The following is a 27,925-nucleotide window of genomic DNA, read 5'->3' on the forward strand; positions in this document are numbered from 1 at the left end:
CAAAAAACCAACAACAAAACACTTTTAATGTAAAATAATCCCTTCACTCTGCTTTAAAAAAACCAAACAAACCCATCCTCCCAAAAAATATTTTTCCCTTTTCTATATTTTGTTACCAAAACCACTGTAGGCAGTTAACACAGTCATAATGCCACTGCAAACTTCTTACGAGTAAATCTGTTGTGTAAGAGTGTCTCTCTGCATGACATGCAAAAGTTGCTCTTTTGATTCAGCTAGCATAACAATTGGTGCAGGAAGACTACAAGCCCAGTGTCTAGCCCCATCACTCATTTCCATCATATTAACTACCATGTTTGTTAATTGATTTAAGGTGGTGTATAGTGGCCTCTACTGGTATGTGTAAGCACAGACAAATATTTCATTACTTGGCAAATCAGTCTGCCATACAGATCATTTATGTTGCAACAGGATGCTAAAAGGGCAAGTCTTAATGGCTAAAGTGCAGAACCAAGCATTAGAAGACCATGAATTAACTTGAAGACAAAGCTAAATCTTGACAAAATGCCAGTTCAGTCACAATTTAACTTTACTGCTTATTTGGTAATTTGCACAATGTGCATAATATTCTGTACTGCAACATGACGTATGATATTATTTAAGTAATACTTCTGGTTAGGACTCCTCACTGGAGAAAAGTGCAATACATTGGTAAAGCCTAAGAACAGTGACCTTGTTTGAAGTAAAATCACATTTAAAAGCTTTTAGCTTTCAACTTGTAACTTTTGGTAATACTACAAATGATTCAGTGTTACTACCAATACTGTGATTTGTATGGTGTTATTACTGAAGAATTTTTCAGACCAACGTTGCAGAACAGATCTGTACTATTATGGTGGGAAGCTTTTAAGGACTTTCAGGACGCTGAAGATATTTTCCTGGTAGAAACTTTTAAAAAAGATGCCTAATGTAACATGCCACTACACTTTCATCAGTTCCCCATGAAGTAGCCCTTCAACCGTAATTTAACATAAATGTTTTCAAAAAATTAAATACAACAGCAAGTGCACTTTTTTTCATTCCTGAGAAAAGCTGAATGAAGTAAAGTGAACTTAATGCTAGTGAAAGGCACCAGATATGCAGTCCTGGAAGTTAAATTCTTCCAAAGTATCCATAGATTAGAGGACACACAGAAGTGTGGAGTCTTTTCACACATTGCTAAGAAACACCTACAGAATCACGTAGGGAATACAGTAAGCACATTTACTCAGTTTTTAGCCTGTGATGAGATAGGGTATGTCTATACTACCCGCTGCACTGGTGGGCAGCAATCGATCCTGCGGGGGTTGATTTATCGCATCTAGTTATACGCGATAAATCGACCCCCGAGCGCTCTCCTGTTGACTCCTGTACTCCCCTGGCGCTTGAGGCGCAGGTGGAGACGACGGGGGGGGGGGGGAGCGCAAGCAGTCGACTCACCGCAGTGTGATCTAAGTACATTGACTTCAGCTACAGCTATGTTATTTACGCAGCTGAAGTTGCTTAACTTAGATTGACCCCCCCCCAATGTAAACCAGGCCATAATCTACAAGGATGTCACCGCAGGAATAGAGATCTCCCTCACCCAAACCGGACTAAGTCATAATTCCAGATGGGTCAAACTGCTGCAAGATTATAACAATTTCCAGTCAATTACAATCAGGACCAAATGTTGCCCGTGATCTAACCATGAAACCTTGTATCATATTGCTAATCCCTCTGAAGAAAGAGGGGTGGAGTGGAACTCTTTTTAATTCTGCTAGATTAGTTGGCTCTGCATTGCAGACATGTAAAACAATTACCTGGAAAATGAGCGTCTACGTTCCTTTTGTATCTTCTTGTATTCCATCAGTTCTTTAGCAAAATCATTTGTAAACTCATCGAGTTTGGACTTTTTCTTTTCTCTGTTAAAATAAAAATTATGATAGTTTGAACATATACACACACAAAAAAGACATCAAGAAACAAATTTAATATTAATAACATTTACATTGCATGCAAATAAAAAAAATGAACACCCTATTTTTATGAAAAAATTTCCTATATGAATTTCATGGCAAACTTTAGAATTACAGTTGTCTTGTTTTAGTTTTATAGGTTTACTATCTTGTAAGGCAAAGCACATTGGAAAATTTGCTTTATATGTCACTTTTGCTTATAGCAGATGCACTTTAGTGTAATTGCTGTCCAATATGCTATTGAAATAGAATAATGAAAAACAATGCAACTTCATTCAGAGCCAAATACTTACTCCTCTTTAAGTCTCCGCTGCTCTCTGTAAAATTCCTCCCTAGATAAAGGAGGTGCTTGTGTCGTTGGGATGGTATTTGAATGAGCCGTTGGTACTGCTGTTGGTACCCAAGGTGTTGATATGTTTGCAGGAGCTGGGGGGTATCCCGGTGGGGGGACATTGTACCCAGCAGGTGGAGGCTGACCAGGTGGAAACTGAGGAGGAAACTGTGGTGGAGGTACCCCCGGTGGAAGAGGAAGTGCATGGGGAGGTGGAGGAAACAGGGGAGGTGGAGGCACAGTCACAAAGACAGGTGTTGATGCTGGTAATGTTGGGGCCTGAGTCCTTTGTGTACGTTCACTATGCGGGCGTCCTCGATTTGAACTTCTAAAGAAACCCAAAAACACGTGTCACTGTTTGTTACACTCTGCCCTTATTTTAAAAGAGGAAAGTGAAGGAAGCTTGTGTCCATCTGAGGGCATTTCCTGTCCTTGTCCTCAATTTAAGTCTCTTAAACTCCACCCTGCTTATATGTCTGCTCATTTCATTCTATACTCCTCTTGCTCCTGACTCTCCCATCCATATCCTCACCCCCAACTGCTCCCTCAATCTTCTTTCCTCACTCTCAATTTTGGACAGATGCTCCCTATGCTTACAAGTCTCCCACTTTGCGTGTACCAAATGCCCACCGCTCCTCTGCCAATCTTTGATACATTTAATACTTTGCACTTTGAGCACTTCTCATCTTCAAGGCACTGTACAAATGTTAACTAATCTTCTCTTGAACTTCTTTAAACTTCTTTCTTAGAGTCTTCCTATGTTGTTGATCTCACATTGATGCATCTGCACTTTCTTGTGCCTGAACTGCTGTCCTGTTTATTGATTCTGAGAGTTTAATATATTTGTGGTATGGACTTTTTTTTTTTTTTTTTTTTGAAGTGTTTTGTAAAGTGCTATGTATGCTTACAGCACAACAATAATCAAATCAATGAATATACATCCCAGAAAGAAGGATCAGCTGGATGTTGACATAGGATTGAAAGGGATCAGCTTCACCATTTGAAAGCACTAAGTCAGAGCACCCACAATTGCTGTAAGGTAAATGTTATGTGTTTTTTTTATTTGCATAATTTAGTCATCTTAAACAATAGCAACCAAATTCTTTAATAAACAGAACTTACAACTTTGAAACTGATTTCCAGTGGCTTCAAATAACAAAGCCAATTCCTTCAGCCCTATTCTGCAAACTATCAAGAGGGAAGTTTTCCACCTGATTTTTTAAAATTATATTTGAGATTTTAAAATCTTTTTAATGATTTATTCTTTGAAAGTGGATTTATTTTTTTGCAATATCTTGTAGATTACAGTCAAATTTCCCTGTAGGTAATCCTAAGGGAATCTACAGTCCCAATTTGTTAAAACAAATTCAGATAAAAGCATATAAAAACGGTGATTACCATTTGGCTTAGATTTACCACACCTGTCTACATATACTTAGGTAACAGGTGGTTTACAGTTAAATATGTTCAATAACCAAATCACAGTTAAATTTAACAAATTAGCAAGCTGCTTAAAAACACTACGAAGTGAAATATTTTTTGCAAATATACTTACGGTTCCCAGCCTGGCCTATTGCCTGCAGAGCGAACCGTATTGGTTCTTATTGGCTGACCTATTTGAGGAAAAAAAAAATTCTGTTCAGATAAACTGAAGAAATATTTCTATAAGAACAGGGCTAAAGTTGTGGTTACTCACCAGTAGTGGGTATTGACTGTCCTTGTGAAGTCAGCTGGCCTTGTAATGCTGGCTGTCTTAGTACAGGAACCTGGTAGCCCTTAGGGATCAAGAGGGAAAAGTCAGAAGAGACTCTTTCTCAAAACATAAAACTCATTATATATGCTCAAGTAAAATTTACCTTCTCTTCCATCACAGTGCTAATCGATAGAGAGGAAGAAGTTTTAGAATGTTCGGAGGCTGTCACAATAGCTGCAGGAGGTATAACACTATCAGCATCACTGGGGGAAAAAAAACCAAAGGACACGAGATTTGTGACATTCAAATATGTTGTTTTAAGTTATTGAAAGAAAAAGGACTGAGGTATATAAGAAAAAGCTGCACTATTTTTAATTATTGCAAAGACGAACACGTTGCATAAAAACAGATTTAGGACTGTAAAAAAGGTAAAGTACGAGTTTACTGAAGGAGAGGGCCAGAAGGGAACACAAGTTTTCCAGAGTAGCCTCCATATTTTCACATGCAAGTTTTAGAATGTGTACGTTTAGACTTTTACATACAAATCTCAATTCTAGGGTGTGTAAAATTTAGTACATACATACTTTCAAATAGAAATTTAGTGGCTGGGATGAGATTATTTTGAAATATGGCCCTCAGGTGTTTAATGATATAGGTATGCTTTCCTGTATTTGTATTGTATTGTATCCTTGTATTTTGCTATGATACTCAGACCTGAAGAGCAGCTGTGTGTAGGCTTGAAAGCTCGTCTCTCTCACCAACAGAAGTTGGCCTTGTAAAAGATATTACCTCACCCGCACTGTCTCTCTAACAGGTAGGCTGACACTTTGTTTGACAGAGGTACTGTCTTCTAGGTTCAAACCACAGAACTAGAGATGTGTGCCTTCAACTACAGTTTATTTTTTTAAAGTAGACTTTAATGTAATTTCATGGGAAGTTGTTTTGGACCTTAAATTTACAGTGTGAAGAGTTAAATTTACATAGCTTCTAATTAATGCTCTCTGAGTCACTACACCTCAAACCTACATATGTCACTGTTGCTTTGATTTATGTATTTCATTGCCGCTAGGTCAAACCCTGTATGATGTAGATGATAGAACTTGAGCAGAAGGAGCGATATGAATGTAAATAGTAAGTTTTACCCATAGATGCATTTTTGTAGTTTAAGAGAATGCACCGTGTCTCCTCAGTAGTAAGAAAGGCAAACCTAATAGTAATCAAGAATGCTTTCCAATTGGAAGAGACTGATGTATCAAGTAGCAAAAGGGTAACTTTAGCAGCCGCTGTTCTCTGCTAAATTTAGAGAGCCTTCCCCCAGAAAAGACACTGGGAGAAGAGTTCCTATAAGAAAGTAATCCTACACTGGGAGAGCTTTAGCAGTGACCAAATAGTCACCAAGATAAGTGCTTCTGGGGAACTGGCTGCTCTTGAGTGATGCATGTCACCAACATATCACAAAACTGAGCCTTTATTTAAAAGAATGGTGAGCATCTCCAAAGGAGCAAACTAATATAACTAATTCTTCTACAAAGAAGCAGATACACACGAATGAAATAAGACTTGGTGTGCCTCAAATACCTCAAATAAATAAGAAAAGTCTATAGAAACAAATGCTTGAGTACCATTCTCCCAGTACCTCATGGAGTCACTACTAAAAGCATAAGGTCTCACAAGGTCATGAAGTGTTCATATGCTGGATATATATAACGTGTCAAAGAACACATCACTGATTTCAAGGAGGAGTGGAGGGGGAAAATTAAGTTTGTGAATTCCACCCTGTCAGAATACAGGGTGAATGACCTGTTAAGTTACAGCAGGGAAAGTGAAAGACAATATGATAAATGAGAACCTCCAAGACTGTACTTGGAGCTGGAAAGGAGAGGTTTGTTTGTCAGCTATTACTAAAGCACATATAAACAGCTACCAAACAAGAGAAAGCATTAGAAGTAAATGGAAGTGGAAAACCAGCATTAACATTTTTATTTCTTTTTCAATTGCGTTAAACTACAAATTTACTTACTGAAAAGGTCCTTCTGGTTTTTCAGAGTGAAGAGATATGGACATTGTTGCAGAGATATCAGCAGCAGGTGCAGTGGCAGAAGACTGATTTACTGGCAAAGTAGTCGTCACAGATGATTGACTAGGAGTCAATGACGATGTTAGAGAAGGTGAAGAAGTGATTGGAATCATTAGAGGATCCTGTTGTCTAGAAACTGAAGGCCTTACTGCAGGTTGTAGGTTTCGCTGAACTGGCTGTCTTGATGGTTGTGTCTGCTTACGGAGCCTTTTTGTGTAGCCAGTTTCATTTTTGAAGTTGTTTACTGCCTAGAGGTAGAAAAATAATTGTTACATAAAAATTATGTATATACATTATGATCCCTCTAAAAAACTTCCTTCACTAAGCGTTAAGGTTGAACTATTATCTCTAGTTTTCAGAGCTAACAACCTCATTGAGGTAAAAAAGGAAGTTCACTCCCTACAGAGCTATCGTATGAGGCTGCCTCAGATGCACGAACAGCACTACATCCGTTTACACTTTCTTTATATTTGTAAGCTTCTCTTCACAACAGTGAAAACTGGAAGCATGATTTCTTTTTGTGTAAACCAACATCAGAACATCGTTTTGACAACATATATATTCAACTATGAAAATATCTGTCAATATTTTTTGCTGAAATCTGTAAGTGAGCCAGTTTTCTAATCCATAAATCAGGAATTTGCTAGCTGTATTTTTAAAGTGATAATTTCAAAATAAGCAATTAATAGATTTGAAAATGCAAATCTCAACCAGTCTTAAATATGGTGATGGCTCCATGAAGTAGAATTTTCTTGCCTCTTAGCTACTTACAAATAAGATGAGCTTTTCTTACATACATTATATGTAAAGTGAAGTTACCTGGCGTAAGAATTTGTTGGCAATTAAAGCATCAGGGGAAACATCTGTTTGATGACAAGTTGGGCAGGTATGTTCCTCTGATTCCAGTAGTGATGTTCTGATACCTGTGAACAAACAGAAGTACCTGAGCTAACAAATATTTGGGTCATACTTTACTCTCATATCCCTGTACACAACTAACATTGGGGTCCAGAGGAAAAATTGACTGGGTGGAAAACATTTAAACAGGGACTTATTCAGGAGTTCTAGTATGCGGTATTATACTTTTAAAAAAATTCTGTGACCACACACTCATAATTAACAGTGACTTTTACTAACAGATAAAGAAATGACAGGTTGATTACAAAAAATATTTTTTTGTGCAAAGAAGGATTTACAGATCATAAGAAAATAATAGTTTCCATGGGTTTTTGAAAATTCCACATGAAAAAAAGCACCACCTTGTTCAGACTTAAACGTTGTTTAGTGTTGGCAAATCACAAAGTACAAGATAAAGTTAGTGCATGACAACCAGTCAGTGAAACTGACTTAACTAGTTTATTTTCACTATCTAGTGGAGTGGGATACAATAAGTAATCAACCTCTAGATTAATGGGTAAATTTTATTTCTAAGAAAGCATTAGTAAATTAGGTTAAGATTATATTTTTAACTAACTGTCCTTTTAAAAGAGGAGTTTGAACAACAGTCTCTCTTTCCTCTTGTTTGAGCCTCCAAGTTAATTGCCAGTGTTGAATTTGGGATACAATTTACATGGCAAAGTGATGACAACTATTACCAAATCAAACAACAGAAACAAAGGATAAGAAGGGCTTGAGAAAGCATTTATTCAAACTAGATGTGTTCAGCATCAGTGACTATAAAAAATAATTATACAAGCATTCACTTCTTATGTTTCTCCATCCCTATGTAAAAAATTCCCCTAATCCGAGTTCCAGCTAAAGTTATCTCCAGCATTCTTCCTTTACTCCAAGATAAAATGCAAGAATTTTCTGGTTAATAGATAGATACCCATGTTTCAGAATGAAGAGGAGTATAGCAATTTTTGTTGATTCAGATTCCTGTTCATTTTACACGATCATTTGGCATTTGAGTTAACTAATGTCAGACTATGGCACTTACATTCATCACAATAACTGTTTCCACAGCAGGGAATGACAACTGCATCATTCATTATATCTTTACAGATTAGACATAACAATTCATCTGGAATAGGATCGTCCTCTTCTGAGGAGGAGGATGGTTCCTCCTGGAGGAAAGGGGGCTTTTCCTTCTTCCCTATAGCATAAGCCTCCCTGAAAGAAATAATTTAATTTAAGACTATCTGTTTAAAGAAGGAGTATCAAATTTTTAGATTTTATAATAGAATTAATAAATTAAGAAAACACTTGCTGAATAGAATTCAACCATATATTTAGTATTATTTATTACACAGCAGAGATTTAATCTCTAAACAGGTAAGTGATTATTTATTGCATAATTGGCACAGCTCAAACATGATACTGTTTCTACATAAGGAGGTACACAATGGAAAAATGAACTGAGATTTAGAAAAGGTGGAGTTTTAGCTGTATAACGATACCTTTTTAAAATTACAGTATGAGTTAGATATAAAGGTTATATAGATCCCTCTCCCTCAACCCACTACACCAATATTTTCTTGGTTTCTAACAACCATAAAATATTCCATAAAAACATTTGATATATATTGGTATTCAATTGGATTTTATCAGGTCAAGTAGTTACTTCTATTTTTGGACAAATTTTGATGTACACTACATACAGTGCAACCACATTCATATCATCATCTGCCATCACCACCAAAACGTCCATATAAACCCAAATATTTGCATTGATGTACTTTTGAAATCCTTATCCTTCCCTCCTTCTCATTGAGGATGCTATCTTTTTGTATCTGAAGTGCCTGCATTATTTAAAAAAGATGCTACTCAACTGCACAAGTGTTTGTTGGATTAGGTAGGACCTTACAGAGAATAACTATTTTCTACTGAGTTAAAACAAATAGGGTGAACTCAGATTTCCTGAACTTCCAATGCTTTTACTGAATGAGAGTTGCATTTCCCCTAGACCTGAGTTTGCAGTGTGTTTTGCACGAAGGAGTTTTGGATTTAAACATATGAAGAGCTTCAGTATCAGCAAGGTTTTCCAGTGGCATGTAGGTATTTATTAATTCTTGTTAATTACCATTTTTGGGTACATCTTAATCAGATTACATAAAAACACTAAAGACTTTCTGATCTGAAGACCTCTGGTGTCTTGGCTGAAACTGGCAGTTTCATCTAGAGCTGCTCAGTGTTTTGCAAGAAACCTATGAAGTAGATGTAGCATAAGCTGAAAACCAGCTTTAAAAAAAAGTGCTTAACTACAGCTGCAAATATTATTTAAAACTACATCATCAGCACTCCTATAGCAGAGAAACTGAGGTAGAGAGTTTAGGTGACTACTGCAATTCACATCAAGTCAAGGGCACAGAATCTCAGAATCCCAACTCCCTGATCTAGCCAGCAGCCAATGCTGCCATCTCAGTGTTGGGCATTTTTATAAAATGTTCATTTTTAAGAAGTTTTTCGTTCAAAGACCAACTATTCATTTTCAATACCTTGTTACTATTATACTCAAATGAAGGATTTATTTGTAAGCCAAAGCTTTCTAGCCAGCAATGGAAATGGACAAGATCAGATGCCGTTAGTGTGCATACCCCAAAATGTTTTAGGCTTTTGCTACGTTTACATAGCCCAATATTCACTGTCTCAGCGCTAATTTCTATGAACTAATATGTATGCTTTATGACATATTAAAATATTACGACAGCATATTTCAGTCAAGGTTTTCCAAACATTTTACTGTCAAAGTGGATTACTTGCAACAGCAAACTGAACACAATCGGAGGGGCAGAGAGGGTGCCTGGACATGGTGAGACACACCATTTTTATTGTGTATTGTGTGCATATATCTGCATAGCAAGTTATGAGCATATGTAACACATGCAACAAGAAAAAGGTTAAAAATACTTTTAGACCAGCTTCAGGGGGTACTAATATTTTCCCAGGTAGAGCCACAATGACAAGTTTGCCAAGGTTGCACCCATTAGCATTATACAGAGCAGACTGTAGCCACTTAGATACTGAACTAGAGCCCCTGGAGATTACAGATGCCAACCTATGTTGCTCCATTTTGATTTAAGTACTTGCACATGCAGTCTCTGTTGATTATACTTTGGCCACCTCTGAAGTACTAAATACTTACGCATCAATAGTTGGTATTGCATATTTTCCTGTGTTTGTAAGCATAGCACCCTTTGTATTGGGATCTTTCACTTCCATCATGAAACTCCTGGGAATTCCTGTGCTCTTTTTAATCCTGGGAACAGACTCAAAATTTTTGTCCTGTTAAGAAAAAGAATCCAGATATATTTCTGCTTTAAATGGAACCTGTTTAAAAGGACATCTGAATGCGTAAGTGTATGTAAGCGATAAAAAAAATTGTATTTAATTTTTTTTCTTTGCAAATATGAGGACTGCATGATAAATACATATAAATCCTTAACTGACTAAGACACTGCAAAGAATCAGGCAGATGTTTTGAACTCAATGGGACAACTCCTGTGCTTGAAGTCAAACACAAGCACAGGTCTTTGCAGGACTAGGGCCTAAAGTGATAATCTCTCCATTCATGTAATAGCGGCTGTAAAATATTTATGCTAGAGAGTAGATGTCACATACATTTGAATCTACATGAGGAGAATGGTTGAAAGATGCATCCTCTTTACACTCATGTGTACAATTAAAATGATAAAGCATTCAAATGTGAATTGGTTTATTCATACAAAATCTATACTGAAAATATGAAGGATGTGACAAAAGTCTCAGGTAAGCATGAAGCATTCCACAATTTGCAATATGAAAGTACAGGACATATCCCCTTCACCACAATCTCTCTCCTTTTCTTTATTGACAATCTTAAAATATTTTAGAAGAAATTTCTTCTAAATTTTCCTTGATTTTTGACACCTTCCTGCAGTTTTTAGAATCCATTCTATAAACTCGTTTTACTCCACACACTGAAATGAGGCTATCATGAATATAAATAACTAAACACTTGCTCCTTTTAAAAATTACTACTTTTAAAAATAGATCATATATATAAACATATTACAAAGGTCCCCCCCACCCCCTTAATTTCTTGTAATTCAGAGGAACACACAACAGAAAAACTCTCTGAATGGAATGTTTATCTCTACAGTGCATTCCTATTCTGGAAAAAGATACTAACTCTGAGAATGAATTTTTTTAAATACATTTTTTTAAACGAATCCAGACAGAAATCTGAATGACTAACAAAGCTCTCCGCTCTATCAGAATGGATGTCTGGTCAACAAATAGTATACAGTTAAATACTATCAGCTGCAATGCATAGGCACAAAAGGAGAAATTCAGGGCAGAGTTTCAACCTTTGCTATGAATTATCTTGCCTATGTATTTAAGTTAGATCATAAAATTCAATATACTCATACTACTAAAAACATAACAGTGCAAATCCCACCATAGAGTCTTACCCCATTTGTTGGACAATTCTTTATATAATGACCAGGTTTTCCACAACGAAAGCACGTATAGGAGGGTGGAGGTGGACCCAAAGGTTTCTTCATGTAACTAAAAAGGTTTAAAAAAGGTGTGTCTATGGTTTTTAAAAAGAACATAAGCATATCTCTACAATTTGTCCATAATATTCAAGGAACAGATTTGACATTATAAACACTTACTTGATTGGATCATATTCATGGCCAGACTGAGACATCATAGCTTTTATTTTATCTTCTTCGGAAGCATTGGCTTCAGCCAGATTGGCAGTCTGTTTAATAGGTAATTATTTGACACACACATTAGAAACACAATTAAGTCCACACAGCCAAAGACAACACCACTCATTCAATCCTGTAAAGAGCAGCACAAATCTAACTGAAGTTGCATCAAAATTGCTGCTTATAGTTTATATTGTCATGAAGATGATCTGGGGAGTCCTTAAGCCATTACATGATGTTTGTGTGCCTGCTAGTCTACTTGAGAAAAGCTTTCTTGGACACTCAAAACCTTAGGCTCTGTTTGTACCTTACATAAAGACTTGTGTAACTGCTCCAATTTTCTTTAAAACAGAAGTGGACTTGGACTTAAGCTAAGTGTACAAAAATCTTATTCAGTACTTTTAAGTTAAAGAAACTGAATATTAAGCTCCAGACTACATCAAAAAGTACGTTCACTGTGTATTTGTATTTATTCAGAAATATGGATACAAGCAGCAGTATTTACATTTCACAGTGTTAAAAGGACACTCAACTTGAATTATTTGAAACTTACTTTTTTTTTTTTTTTTAAATATAAAGTCCAGGTCTCTGATATAGCACCTCTGAAGAGAATGTGCTTTTAAAATTCCTTTAGTTTTTTTAAAGAAGGGTATGTGTGTTCCCCTCCTGAGGTTTTCATATGGGTCTTTTCAGTAAAGCAGAAACTGACTATACACAGAGTGCTATCATGTGTAAATAGGCTAAAAATGTATTTTTGTTAACTTTACACTATGAAGTGTTGTAACTACAGCAGGGACAAAATTTGTAGATAAATAGCTTTCAAGTTGACTGTCTCTCTTTAATATGAAAATTGTAAATGTAATCCTTATATGTGGAGCTAACCTTTCAAAATACTGAAGCCAACTGAGAATTTTTTTTAAAATTTACCAGTATTTGTTAAAATATTTCATTACACACTAGTCCAGATACAAGCAGGGTCTAAGGGAGTGACTGCTAATTACTTGGATCTTCAAGCACCTAGCATTCAGATCAACCACTCAAAGTATTTTATCTTTTTATACATTCATTCACAAAAGCAACCAACTAGTTTCAACATTTTATTAAATGGTTGTTTCATATACATAGCTTTTCTTAACAGTAACATCATCCAGATTGACATCTATGAAACCATTTCCATTAACATTTACAGAAAATGTGATTTACAGATACTTAACTAATTTGTTTGAACCCAAACAGTTTACAAACACATCCAAAAGCACAAAACATTAGTAGGAATAGACCAAAATTCCAATATGGCATTTAATACATAATAGGAATAAAACAGAAAACTGTTAAACACATCGCCTCCATGCTAAGCCAGTCTGCTCTGAAGAGGTTAAAGTAAGTAACAGTTTTGAGCTGCTTTATGTCAGGTTTCTGCATTTTTCAGAAATACTTAAGTTCTCTCAAAAAACTTAAAAAGGAATACACCATGTGGACAGCTTTTCACATGTTAGAATAAGAAAGTTGACATGAGCTTACAAAACCGAGGACAGATTTAGGGACAGCACTAATGGAAGCCAATCTCTTTAGATGGCTATTTTTCAAGTTAAATTTTTTAGTTGCCAAATGCACGTGAGATTTTCATATTTATAGTGGAGGGGAAGCTATAGATGGAAAGAATTATATTTTTCCCTGGAAAACAAACGCCAGTCTTTACCCTCAAAAGAAAGGAAGTCTAACTACTCTGTATTATGTCCTAACCTTTCTAATTTTTTTTTTATTTTAAAAGAGCAATAATTTACTTGGCTGATACTATAGTATCTTTTTAGTAAGTGTAGTCACTAGTGCTTTCCCAAACAAAGTCACACATCATTGAGCAGAAAATGCAAGCAGTTTCATAGCAAAACATGGCTTATACAACAGTTTCAAAAGGTCACATTTGCCAATATGCCACAAATACACATTGGTATATTCCTATAAACAATTGATACATTTACACAATTTACAAGTCTGTGTTCAAACAAATTAGATTGTATAAATGTTGTCCACTGTATATATACTACAAGTCTACAACTTATGAAATTATGCGCAACACGCAAAGAATTGGTCTAGCATTGGAAAGTCTAGAAATCCAAAAATAACCGTGCAATTGTCCATGTTAACGAAAAGCTTCTATTTTGGCTGTTGCAAAAAAACTCTGGCATGTCCATAACTTACAGCCAAAATATTATTAAATTCTTCTTTAAAAATTGTGCTAGTTTCCAATGGAAAATTAACGAAACGTATGAAAGAAACGGTAAACAGCTTCTGAAGTGCTTCTTCCTTGTGTCTTGAGGATGAGTAATACTGCAACATTATGCTGAGGCTGATAAGGTACTCCCCTTCTATCTTCCCAAACTGGGAACTACTCTTTACAGGATAGTATCAATCAATATATACACATATTTTCAAGTTAAAGTCAGCACTTTTCACTAAAATAAATTTTTGCTCATATTACAAAATTAGCCAGTTATAGATCACAATATAAGACATTTAAATGTCTAACAAACAATTCATTCAGTTTTATTTGACAAGAATATATATGTATATATACCTTTGTAAGCTGGGCCAGAGAAATAGATGCAGAAGAGTCATCAATCTGTTCACAAAAAATTAAACACACATTCAAGTTCCACAGTCAAAGCATAGCGATATTTAGCCTCTATTGTAGTTTGAATGTCTACTCCAGGTATTTTTTGTGTGTGTCATTGACAGAGGCATTTTCCAAAGTAGTGCAATTTTTATTTGCACAAAAGAAATGGGGCCCAAAACCATGGCAGCTTTAAAAATGTGTGAGAGATCAGGAGAGGTCAGCTTCTAATAGGAAGACACTAAAATAGTGAAGCAACTTGCTTAAATCAATGTATTGACTCAGAGCCTCTTCTCCCCTTGATGAGACCCCAAAGCGCCCTAAATCAATAGGACTCAATATATTACAGACAGAACAACTACTTCTCACTTTGTAGCTAACTGGGTTAAATTTTTTTAAATAATTTTTAAAGTTAGTTTGAGAAAATCGTGTTAATATATAAATGTATGTTTACTATATTTTGTAATTTAACACTTAATCATGAATGAGTGTGCTTATGCTTTTGTGAAGTACACAACAGCCTGTTGCCAAAAGAAAGAACAGGCATATCAGCCCAGAGATAAAATCTTGTCAAAAATAAATAAATAAAATCCATATAATAAAAGCAATCCTTCCACTGATCTATGAGTCACAAAATAAACTGTCTGGATCAAATTAGGACAAGTAAAAAGCTGTATGATTCTATATGCCATAAGAGTTTACTAGAACAGGGAAGAAATGAAACAAGTCCATTTTATTAAAACAGAAGGGAATATTATAAAATTGAACTGAAAACGTGCAATTGACTTTACAGAGATTTCAATATTTAACATCCTTCACCCCCCACACCCAAAAAGTACAGTTTTTAATAGCAATCATGAGGAGCGGTTATGGACTCCATTATGGACAAAAGCAAGAAAGCATACTTTCAGTGATGAAGGTAAGAACTCAGGTCCCGACCCTGCAAGCTGCTCATCCATGCAGGCAGACCCCCTATACTTGCCCAGACAAAGTCCCTTGCAGGAAAGTGGCTGATTTTAAAGGCTTAAAATGGATCATTGACTGCAGCATAAATTAGATTACCTATTCAAAACTATTGGTAATATGTAATTTTTCCACACATGAAAAGGAAAATTCCTGTGCCCTTTGTAGAGGCATCAAATTGTAACACACCATCAACAACAAGAATGAAATGATTAAATAATCAAAATTCTATTTAATTATCAAAATAAAATTTGTATAGCGAGAATATTTAGAGATTTTGGGCTCAGTGGTTATTTTGTCTTAAAATTAAGCTGTTTGGAGAAATGGAAAGCCAATACTATCACTAGCAAGAGCTGGAGAAAGATTTAAAAAAAAAGTAACGGAACAGGTTTTTAAAGAATCTTATAGAAATTTGACACTACTTAATGTAGTAGAAATATGCCAAAGAATAATTTTATTATTCCAACTTTGGGGAAACGTATCTGTAATGAACCTATCCTTCATTCAATCAAAAAGGTCCCAGAGTTTATGATTCCTCCACCACATGGGACTCTTCTGCACATGAGTAGTACTTGCAACACAACTTTTACACTGATTTTTACTGAATTTTTACAAAGACTTCAAGAAATGACACTCCTGAAAATATTCTATGGAAGGGAAGAATTAGAAGACTCAGACTTTGAAGCCCCTTTTTAATGGTAATGCTTTGCAAATTTTTTTTATTATAAATTTCAATTTTTTTAGAAAATTTCAGTCTGCTATAAAATCTTGATATGCTATTATGTTATGACGCTCTACATTCAATTAGGTTAAAAAAGGAAATGTAGTTAAATAACCAGAAAGCTGAGGTTCAAGAAGTCCCTCTTTTTACATGTGGAAATAAAGAGGGCTATGGTTTACAATTACAGCTGATAAACACAGAAGCTCAGAAAATAGTTTTAACAGTTCATTAAGTGTTATGAATGTTTTACCAATTTTTTGCCAATGCTAGACTCCTCAGTGTTAATAGTACAACTGCAAGAGTCCAATGGATAGCTTTTCTAAATTGGTCATATTTTCTACCTCGAGCACAGCGGGATAACATAATAGTTAAAATTTTCTCATGCAAAAGCATTAACGGCTTTAGACACTGACCTGATTTCTTAAGGAAGGGGGTAATGTTATTTCTGAACATTAAATGACCACCAGAGAGAGTGAATAGTTGATTAATGTCTGAGTGAGTATCTCCTGGTGGCTTCCCTGCCTGTGTTGTATTCTTCTCCTTTTTGCTGTCAACTTTTTAAAAATTTCTACTATAGTATTTGGTCAAGTTTCCTGCCAGCCACTGGATTCAGACACATGAAACCTACAAGTCCAGGGTTCTTGTGACTCCAGGTGACTGTGCAACAGAACAGACCCAATACTGTAGTAGAACTTAAATAATTAAAAAGTGAATGATTGGATTGGATCCCATGTCACACAGAAGACTGTCCAGAGGAACTGGAGTAGAGTTGGGGGGGGGGGGGGAAAGAGGGGAAAAAAAAAAAGATTGGAAGGAAAACAAACCCTCCAATCCCAAACTTTACACATAGACCACTGTTGAAGAACTATAGGGATTTCAGTTTCAATGATAACTTATATCCTGAGTATTGTAGGCCTTAACTGAAGAATTGGCCAACTAGGATTTCAGTTGAATTTTAGTGACTTGTGCTCTGAGCAAAGGACTCTTTTCTGTATTTCTACAACACCTAAGACAACGGGGGGGGGGTATTGATTCTGATGAAGGCTTCTTGTTGCTACTGACATACTGATACTAATAAGTTAGTCACCAGTTTTAAAACAAAGGTTCAGAACCCTAATTCTAATTGTGACAATGTCAGAATGGGCACACAGTGTAGGAGGATAGTAACACACAAAAGAGCAAGGCAATGCAGAAATAATCAGTCAAGATAATTATCAAATCACTTGAATTTATATCATGTATACTAACCCATTTTAAGCTTGCTGCCTTATGCTTTGTTTTTACAATGTGTCAGCTTTCAATTAACTTAATCCTAGTACACTGGAGCCAAGTTCTGCTTTCAGATACATGCAATGGGAGTGGTGCACATAGAACTAAGGACAGAATTTGTCCCTGATTTTAGGTTGTGCTGGGCAATTAAGGGTAATAACTGTGCCCACATCACTGGAAGTGACTTACCCTGTATACTGCAAGGACAGAACCCCGACTGTCTTTGAGATTTAAAGAGGGAAAGCACTAAGAGCTAGATATGATCATTAACAGAAATTGTGTATGTAGAGGACTGGCAAGATCAAGCCCAAATTGATTTTTTTCTGCCCACAACCTAAATAGCGTCCAATCGTGCCAACAAGACAAGAGGGAATATTTTTGCTTTGCTTCCATTTTAATGTAAATAGTTCTAATTAGAATACAGCCATTCTTTAACATATATTTTTTAAAACTGATGAGAAATCTATATCAGCTCATAATAAGATGCTACTTAGAAATGTAATACAGAGATGCCAGGGAACACACAAGGCTAAAAGAATGTTAACTTTATTTATGAACATGTGATTTGTGTTCATACACATGCTAGTAAACAAAAAGGAAAAGAACTGTTTTCAAGAAATAAAAACTCATCTGAATTAGACCAAATACTGTAAATGTGGTTTACATAAATGCATTACATTAACTTCTAGAGTCACTGGGCCAGTCAAGCTAATCTGAGCTAGTGTTGAGACACAAGTATGTCTAAAAACCAATTTGAACCAACTGATAACAGAATATTGGAGTGCAGATTAGGTTTTTAAAGATGTTAATACCATAAGTACAACAGACTAGGATTTTAGATTTATGATGTTACATTTCATGAGAACCAGAGGCTATATTCTTCACAGACCACCAACCCAAAGGTAGGAATTTCTAGATTCTGTTATTCTGAAAGCTTTTCAAGCAATCAGATCCAATGATCCAGGGTTAGTGTAATGCCACATACCATTCTAGATAAAAATCAGTTGTACTTAAAGAAAAATAAAAAATAAAAAACACCAAGTAATAATTCTGAATACTAATTAGGACTATTTTGAAATGTTTGAATTATGCACAATATTCAACCCAATCAGCAAGTCAAAGTCTACACCATAACCAGTTAAATATTTGTTTGTGTAACTATAATTCTGTATTTTGCAACAGACTAACAATCAGTGTGTCAAACCTAAAGAAAAATGCTGCCCTTTTTTCAACTGTAAATCAGAAGTGGTGGTATACTAAAGAAAGGCTTGGTCACTGACAGCTTAAGAAGCATCCAACTCAGAATTTACCCAGATCAGAAAATGTGTTGCAGGTAAGAGTAAAGGGGGTTGGTAAGGGGTTTTGCTGGAATTGCACAAGGGTCTAGCAGACAAGATGACTAATTAGCTGAAATTCCTACACCAAGTTTTAGATACTTTAGTCTGCAGACATACTAAACTGTACATCACAGAAAGTGGAAGAATCAAATGCAGAACTTTAGAATACCACTTTGTGTACTAAAAGTTACTCAAATTCATGGCAACCTTTTCAAGACATTTATGTACTCAGAGGCACCCAAACAATACCCCTTTTTAATCATTCAGTTTTAGGGAATGTAAATGCTAATGCTCAAGTATTTAAGGACAGCAAAATGAGCCATTTAGCTGCACAGAAATGCCCAATCCCCCCCCCCCCCAATGCTGGGATATATTTGGTTCAGCATTTGTTTGAACCCCAAGTCAAAAAGTAAGAAACAATACCAAGTTTAACAATAATGGTTTCTCAGTGGTTTTTGATAACATTTTCAAAAACCATTAGGCAAAAAAAGTATTGAAAACAAAAGCTAAGTGATACAATGTGAAAATGGCAAAAAATACACTCCAAACATTTTTATTGCAAGAAACAAAAAGCACACAACAACCTGTACAAACATACATATTACTAACTATAGACAGACAGATGTAGAACATGGCACCATGTTCAGTTGTGCAAACCTTGAACCTTCATGATCTGAAAATGATCATACATTATCTGTACAACACAAAGTCATACAGGAAGTACTCTAGCATATTCAATATGAAATACAATGCATTACTTGGCACAAATACTAGTATTCACATTAAAAGTGTGCAAATGATGGCATTACTCAATATTTTTACTATTTTGCATCAAATACATTGTATTTACAATATATACTGTGCTTTGTTGGAAGTTAAAATTTAAGTTAATGTTTAGAAAATTAATTTGCTACATTACTGTTTATATTTAAGTGCAGTGTGTAGGAAAAAAGTGTGAGATTGTGTTTTTACATACTGCTTTTGAAGTTCCACTCACTGGTTCAGTTCGACTTCTAGAAGAAGAAATAAAAGTCGTCAGAATAAGAACACTGTTTACATCCTTTAAACAATGAAAACATACTATGTCGTGATTACCAATATTATATGTTCTGATAATTTAATGAATATGGAAGTTTAGGTGACTACAGAAACTGTTCTCCCTTGGGACTCACAGCATTACTTTGAAGTTACATATATATTTTGTATTTTCAAAAAGTATTGTAAGACTCATGTTTGTGGAATAAAATTTAGTTAGTAAAAATTGAATTTAAAATTTAACGTCTGCCTTTGGACAATTGCCAACATATTAATGATCTTAAATATGAATTGCTTCATGCTACAATTCTGTATTTTCAGTCAGACTATCACCTATCTAAGCAGGGGCTTACAGTTATCCAAACAACTCTCCCATTCCTAATGCAGTTATATTAAGGATCAGCTCTGAGACTCTGGTTATATTTTATCATTATTCTAGCTTCTGGAAAAGAAAAGTGGTAGTCTAGACAGTTACTGGCCTAGTGGATGAGAGGAAGTAGTAGACATGATATATCTTGATTTTAGTATGGCTTTTGACACAGTCTCGCATGACATTCTCAAACAAACTAGGGAACTGTGCTCTAGATGAAATTATAAGGGGGGGGGAGGACAAATGGCTGAAAAACTGTACTCAGAGTAGTTCTCAATGGTTCACTGCCAAACTGGGAGGATACAGCTAGCTGGGTTCTGCAAGGGTCTGTTCTGGGTCTGGTATCTTTCAACATTTTCATTAATGACTTAGATAATGGAATACAGAGTATGCTTATAAAATTTGGGGATGACACCAAGCTGGGAGTGACTGCAAGCACTTTGGAGGACAGGATTAAAACTCCAAGTGACCTTCACAAATTGGAGAATCAATCTGAAATCAACAAGATGAAATGCAATAAAGAAATTGCAAAGTGCTACACTTAGGAAAGAAAAATCAAATTCATAAATACAAACTGGGGAATAGCTGGCCAGGCAATAGTACTGCAGAAAGGATCTAGGAATTATAATAGATCACAAACTGAATAAGAACCAATATGTGATGCAGTTGCAAAAAAAAAAAAAAAAGCTAATATTCTGGGGTGTGTTAACAGGCGTGTAGGTAAGATGCAGGAGATAATTGTCCAACTCTATTCGGCACAGTGAAGCCTTAACTGGAATACTGTGCCCAGTTTTGGGTGCCACACTTTAGGAAAGATGTGGACAAATTGTTGAATCCAGAGGAGAACAAAAATAGGTCAGGTTTTCTAAATCTTTTATCATGAGGAAAGGTAAAAAAACTGGCCACGTTTAGTCTTGAGAAAAGATGCCTGAGAGGGGACCTGATAACAGTCTTCAAATAGGTTAAGGGATATTATAAAGAGGACAGTAATCAATTGTTCACAATGTCCACTGAAGGTAGAACAAGAAGCTTAATTTGCAGCAAGGGAGACTCAGGTTAGATGCTAGGAACATTTTTCTAATTATAAGGTTAGGAAAGTACCAGAATAGATTACCAAGGGAAGTCATGGAATCCCTATCATTGGAGGTTTTTAAGAACAGGTTAAACAAACACCTGTCAGAGATGGCGTAGGTATCCTTGGTCCTGCCTTAGCATGGGGGGATGGGCTATATTACCTCAAGGTCCCTTCAGCCCTACATTTCTATTGTTTGAAATGTGTCTGATACAGAAATATTATTGGATTCTATTGTTTGAAATGTGAATTTTAACTTGTAAGAATCATGCTAAAAAGTAGAATGTTTGATGTACAGTGAATTACTACTATAAATCCTCAGCAATGTGGTCCTCTTACAGGATTTCTTGTAGAAGCCCAAACACCCTGGTGAGGAATCTGCTGATTTTAGCCACGAAAGTGCCCAGATAGTAAACCTTTTATATATGCTATATTGACTAAAAGTAGTAGTAGAAACATCACCTGAAAGAAGTTTCTAGGATTTTGTGCGGTTTAGGAGTCCTGTGACAAAAAAAAAGTCTTAATTACCAGAATTTGCTCAAAATAAATCCTGAATATTCTACAGTATTCAGGAATTCCTTTATTACATTTGAAAATGTGTTGAGGTTCCACATATTGATTGTGGATCTGCAAACTACTTAGAGAACTAAGCATGCAATTGTTGGTATCGTTAATAAGATAATTGTATATTTAATTAATGAAGTTGCGAAAAGTCTCCCATGAGCTGAGGCAGTTTAAAGCCTCTCATGGTTGCAGGACTCGTGCTTACAACAGTCACTACTAGGAAAACTGTTCCAGGCTCACAATAAGAGGTAAGTACATCCCAAAGGTGGGGGTAGGTGAGGAACTTCATTAAGATATACACCACAGATTTGTTTATCAATGTATTTACCTTGAAGACCATGCTATAAGATGAACAGTAAATTTTTAAAGGCATTGCATACAATACTGTAGTTCTGAGCTTGAAATCTCAAAAGCTGCTTGTTTTTAAGTTAACTGTACTACTGAGCAGCTTAATAATTAAATTGGCACACAGTATGAACTACTCAGGAGTCACTTCTGCACTTTGCCTTCTACTTGTTAAGCTAGGGGCATCACGGAAACAATGGGCAGCCTTTATGGAGAGAGCAAGATGCACCATTCTTTCTGTAACAGATTTGTACCCAGATACTTATTTGGTCCTCATCTCTGTTAGTATCTAACACTTTACTTTGGAAGAGCACTGAAGCACCAGGAAGATGCCGTCTGCTCAGCCACAGATTAAAATTACTCAAACAAAGCTAGGGCAACTAATGTAGAAGTGGGATAATACAGGATGAAAGAAGGGTAACAAGCAACCTGTAATCCTGACTTCATTCATTGGAATTTCTGACATTTTAGTCAACACTACATCTGTTACCCCACACTGGGATTAATAGGGAAAACAGACATTTGGAGCTCAATGGTCAACATAGTATAAAACAGAATTAATGAAAGAATATTTTAATCTTGTTCACATGCAAAATGGCTGACCTGATCACTGAATGTCAGGGTGGGGAGGGATTATCACCCCGCTCACCACACACATTTGGGAACTTTGTTCTTTTTGACTTCCACTGAAGCAGTGATTGTCTCTGGGAATCTGAGGGGCATATCCCACATAAAACCTCCTGTGTTTGGAAGACATACAGAATGGTGGACCTTGGTCTTTCCAGTATTGTTTCTATGCAAGACTCCATGATTGTTGGCAATACTAATACTAGTAGTTTGTTTATAAAGTACCTGTCCTGTCATGTCCCAAGAGGGAAGTACACCCATCCACTTACTGACAAGTAACCACCTCTGACATGGGAATGAGTCAGTAAATATACACAACATGCATGACAGATGATTTAGTTGGGAATTGGTCCTGCTTTGAGCAGGGAGCTGGACTAGATGACCTCCTGAGGTCCCTTCCAACCCTGATATTCTATGAGGGGAAAACTTTGGCCAAGGATTATAGGTTTTTCTTCTTATAAAAAGTGCTATGAAATCTTTCCTGTCAATACAGAGCAAAAAGGGCCTCAGTTTAAGGGCACAACCAAAAGACCAACTCACATAGTAAACTGAGCAGAACTCTATCTACCTCAGAATTAACTGTGGGATTAGAATCTGGAGTCCCAAGAAGCCTATTCAAGCCATCCCTCTTGCAAAGATCAAGAGGTTACAGGTCTCATCCTTTCCAGCTACAACATGAACCAGTAACTCTTATGAAAGGAAAAAAACCTAGACACGTTTGAATGTGTCTAGCAAACTATGCATTAGCCAAGTCTAATGGCGACAGATAGAGTATTTGATTTTATGAATACCTACATGACATATGTTTTGCTTGTAGATTTAACTCCTCCAATAGGGATTCTTCTAACAATTACAGATGAGTTCTTAGGAATCAGGGCAGTATCATCTGTGTATTCTGAAAAAGAGTAAAAATGTGATAAGAAAGATCAATTTCCATTCCCAAAAACACATTTCTCTTTTTCATATGCAGTTTGTTAGGTATTTAGAAGAATTCATTTAACTGAGGAAAAAACAAATCCAGAATTTTATAATAAATACTGAAAGGTTAAAATGAATCCACACAAATTAATAGTAGATTTCTATTAACTGACCACCAATTCTAGAGGGTTGTTAAAACCATATATACATAGGCAAGGACAATGCTTAAAAAAAAAAAAAAAAAAAAAGGATGAGGCTAATCTAAGATCTACATTGTTATAATCAGAAAGGTCACTAAACAGGTACTTTCTTATTCAAGAGATCCAACCCATGGCAAATTTAGGTTTCCACTGTAAAATGAGAACAGCTTGGCCCATAGTATCTTCATAATTGAACTGATAACGATGCAAAAGCTACAATGAATACAGATCTGAGGTAGAGTTTGCAGGGCAGGCAGTTAGGAATAGCAAATATGCTATCATGAGTTTATTTACCTAAGTTACTAAAAATACGTTTGAATATTAAAAGTGAAAATTTAAAAAAGCCAATTTGTCACTATTGTGTTTATTTTTGGCATTTTTTCAAGCTCAATAAAAATCAATGCCATCAGTTTCACTTTCAGGTTTTCAGTGTTTGATGTTTGGATTAAAAACAAAGTAGAAGAAAGTCTGTATTAACTGTTTAAATTGGATTTCTTTTAATTGTGGAAAATGTGTCTATTCTTTCGTTATAAAAAAACTCATTTAGAAAATATAATTTGGGGGCCAAACTTAAGTTGATAGTTTCCATTTAAACCAAGCAATTGTCTTTGGGCTGGTCCACACTGGGACGGGGGATCGATCTAGGAAACGCAACTTCAGCTACGAGAATAGCGTAGCTGAAGTCAACGTTTCCTAGATCGAACTAAGTTTACTTACTGCGGGTCCACACGGCGCAGGCAAGCTCTCCCGTCGACAGCGCTTCCTCCTCTCGGTGAGCAGGAGTTCCGCAGTCGACGGGGGAGCGCTTCTGGGATTGATTTATCGCGTCCAGATGAGACGCGATAAATCGATCCCAGAAGATCGGGCGGGTAGTGTGGACCTACCTTTAGAAGTAAATGAGAAAAACTCCAAATGCCCCCTTGTAGATTCACTTTTCAAAGTAAAACCAGTTTAAGACAAAATCCTAGGTTTAACAAAAATTAAGCTAAACATTTAAAATAAGCTCTACATAGTGCTGCATTTGTCTTCATGAAACTGTTATATTCTGATCTAACCTCAAGCTCACATAAACCTGCAATTCTTTAAAAAACAATACCCAGCAAAAGGTTACTTTCAGATTCAAAACGTGAGTTTTGGGACTAGCTCTGCCTAGCTATAGTGTAACAATGAGTGGTAACTGAGTTTCCAAGATTAATTTAGCTTGCTCAGGATGAAAGGAACATCTTGATATATGTGACGCTGGATCACATTTTTATTATAACATTCATAGTACTAAACACTATGATTAAGCTTCTGTAGAAAGTTCCATTATAACTTTTTCACTTCCTCATAACTTTCTGGAGTTCTCCTTTGGGTCTAAAGCTTTCTATGATAGGTTCAGACCACAGGTGATTTATTAGTTTTTTACATAGGAGGAAAAAACCCTTTGGCCATTTCAATTATGAGACAAAGCGCACATATTTAAGAGAGATTTTTTTATTATTCAACTAGTTTTGAATGAGTTTGGAACCACAAAAATAATTTTGAACCTGTACTCCATGAAGAACTGTTTCTGCACTAAGGTTGGAGGGGGAAAAAAAGCTGGGACTAAAGATTAATTTCTAAGCATGCTCACTGGGCCCCTCCTTGAAGTGTAGCAAAGCCTATGAAACTTCATTCCTTATGGCTGTGTTTGTGTGTGTATGAATGTGTGTACGTATATATATTACATTACACACACGAAACCTGAACCTCTGGAAACTGAATCAGCAGGATAGCACTAGTCTAAAATACAAATGTGCCATGTATCCACACTGTCATCTGCTTTTATCTGTATTTTTGCCACATGTTCACACTTGTACTTCACTATGCCATTACAATTGCACAATTCCCAGCACAGCTCTCTGAGGCCATCGCTTCCACGAGATTTCTAAAAGCCTTCCTTTAGGGAGTCTACCAGAAACGAGAGAGAAGAGACCAAAACTTTTGTAATTCTCTGGAAAGGGAATACTCAAACCCCTAAATGCCGGAGCCACCTCCTATATCTTTCCTCAAAATGGAGGCTAGGACAAATGTTCAGTTCTTGTTTGGCAAGTAAGGTTTCTGATGGGGCTTCTGTACAGCAATTGTGGCAGAGAACACTGCAAAGAGCAAGAAAAGCAGTTAACACAACTTTTCCTCTGTCATGCAGTCCCAAGGCTTAGAATAGCTGGTGTAACTGATGCTTGAGAATAATATTCAGCTGGAAGAGTACTACTATTGGTTCAGACCTTGACCACAAATTGGTGAGACCAAGTTCTTTGAGATCTAGGATGAGCACCAGTAGCTGTGTAACTTTAGAATGAGGAAGAAGACTTCTCTGCCTCTGTAGCTAACCGGCTCCAGTACTGCAACGCCAGCCTGTCAGGATGAGCACACTTCTTGCCATGAAAAAGGTTTGACTCTCTATGGCAGCTGGCTACCCCACCCCAGATGGTTTTGACACAGTGGACATCAGCTTGGGTTCAGGAAACACATGGCTAATTATTAGTCATGGAGGCATATGTGGGAAGACATGGTAGAATCAAGACAGAGTATAGTGTGCCAATGATCACTGAGGAATTCAAACAACTGGGATTCCTGAACTGTGTGGGGGCTATTGAGGGAACCCATGTGCCCACTCTGTGAATTCATATTCCCATACGAAGTCCAAAACATAGATTAACAGAAAGAGTTACTGCTCAATTGTGACAACTTTTAGAGACTTCTGACAGTTTCCTGGATATTTACATAGGATGGCCAGGCAAAGGGCAAGATGCACAATTTTTCAAAGAGCTAGACTCCTAAAAAATGGGTAGAGGAGGACTACAACATTGACATTAGTTGCATTTGTCCCCATTGTGATTCTGGTGATCCCACATGCCAATTTTCACTATTTCTAATTAACCTATTCCCAGATTACACAAAACTGGAGAGATGTCAATTCAAATATACACATCAGATGCGCACCGTGGTGGCTGGAGCAGCATGAGGTTTTGTGAGACAATGGAGATGTTTGTTGACTTCCAAAGGCCGGTCAGTGACCAATGTAACAACATCTGCCTGCTGCATTTTTTAATATATATTAAAAAAAGGTAGTCTTCTATGGAGAGCTGAGGGAGTAAGCAACTAGCTATGCAGCAACCTATGCGCAGCTGGACACACAAGTGGTTGTATCTGAGACAGTTACTTATATACAAACATTGTGCGATCCTCATCAGAAGTGCGTTGTATACACACTTTTAAACTGTTGGTTCAGTGAAGTAACTATTGTTTTATTTTTAGCCATTTATATTTCGTTGCTGTGGGCCTCTTGTGTTTGGCATTTAATTATCCAGTTATCTTGATTTGTATCGTGGGGGAGTTTATGGAGGAGTGATTTGATGCACCAGAGAACAGTAACTGACAGCTGCTTCTATGAAGTGCCATTGTAGTGGTGGGCTTATACTTCTGGTGATTTTAATGCATTTGTTTTTCTCATGCTTTATTAGTGATTTGTATTAGTTCTGGTGAGGAAGTTTCATGGAGGAGTGAATTCATGTATTCCTATTAAAGAACATTATGCTTGATGCACAGAGCCTTTATTTTTAAGAAAATGTTTTATTATACAAACATGTTTACAAGTCAGCTGCAATAACAAAACAAGGTAACATTTGTACAATACCAAGGGCAACAGACAATCATTCATAAACTGTCTTATTGGGATTCCAATTTTCCTTTCCACTGGCTTCTAAAGGCGCGAGTTGCCAAAGGAACAGAAAGCAAGGGAGCTGAAGAGTAGGTGGCAGCCTCATAACTATTATCCTGATTCAATGTTATGTTTTACAGGCAATGCAGGGATTAGTTGTTAGACCAACACACAGTCATTTTCCTGAACACTTTGTATTTGTTGAACATTTCCCTTTAGAACTCTGCCTCCTATTCTAATTTCTCCTCTTCCTGAAATAGTCCTGCCTCATTGTGCTTTGCTCTATATTGCAAAGTGGCCCTGATTTTGTGTTCCTTGAACCAGTACACTGTCAGATATTTCACCACTGTGAATCCGTTCTGCATGACACCATGCCTCTTCTGGGACATCCATTCTACTGGTGTGGCCACTATAATGAAAAATAAGTAATGAGTTAGCCATAACAATACTCATCTATCCCTAACCCTAGGAATACCAAGACATGCAACAGAAATAAATTCAGTTTCAAATTCT

At 36.3% G+C, this 27,925-nt stretch overlaps 1 protein-coding gene across 3 annotated transcripts in view; it reads right to left on the reverse strand.

Moving 5' to 3' along the window:
* Positions 1 to 27,925, reverse strand: part of RBBP6 (RB binding protein 6, ubiquitin ligase) — a 39,556-nt gene that overhangs the window by 5,706 nt on the left and 5,925 nt on the right. Inside the window, exons 2-16 of one of the 3 annotated variants that reach the window (XM_034784392.1) lie at positions 23,405 to 23,504; positions 21,536 to 21,574; positions 19,573 to 19,609; positions 14,271 to 14,315; positions 11,657 to 11,745; positions 11,450 to 11,546; positions 10,141 to 10,280; positions 7,996 to 8,168; positions 6,876 to 6,979; positions 6,000 to 6,304; positions 4,143 to 4,242; positions 3,983 to 4,061; positions 3,842 to 3,899; positions 2,249 to 2,614; positions 1,800 to 1,901 (exon numbers count right to left, since the gene is read on the reverse strand). In XM_034784392.1, coding sequence (XP_034640283.1) covers positions 1,800 to 1,901; positions 2,249 to 2,614; positions 3,842 to 3,899; positions 3,983 to 4,061; positions 4,143 to 4,242; positions 6,000 to 6,304; positions 6,876 to 6,979; positions 7,996 to 8,168; positions 10,141 to 10,280; positions 11,450 to 11,546; positions 11,657 to 11,745; positions 14,271 to 14,315; positions 19,573 to 19,609; positions 21,536 to 21,574; positions 23,405 to 23,504 — 1,834 coding nt within the window. The remainder of the gene's footprint in view (positions 1 to 1,799; positions 1,902 to 2,248; positions 2,615 to 3,841; positions 3,900 to 3,982; positions 4,062 to 4,142; positions 4,243 to 5,999; positions 6,305 to 6,875; positions 6,980 to 7,995; positions 8,169 to 10,140; positions 10,281 to 11,449; positions 11,547 to 11,656; positions 11,746 to 14,270; positions 14,316 to 19,572; positions 19,610 to 21,535; positions 21,575 to 23,404; positions 23,505 to 27,925) is intronic. The other 2 variants (XM_034784393.1, XM_034784394.1) reach the window with 2 other exon arrangements.

Source organism: Trachemys scripta, chromosome 10, assembly GCF_013100865.1.
Source record: "Trachemys scripta elegans isolate TJP31775 chromosome 10, CAS_Tse_1.0, whole genome shotgun sequence".
Classification (NCBI taxonomy): Eukaryota; Metazoa; Chordata; order Testudines; family Emydidae; genus Trachemys; species Trachemys scripta.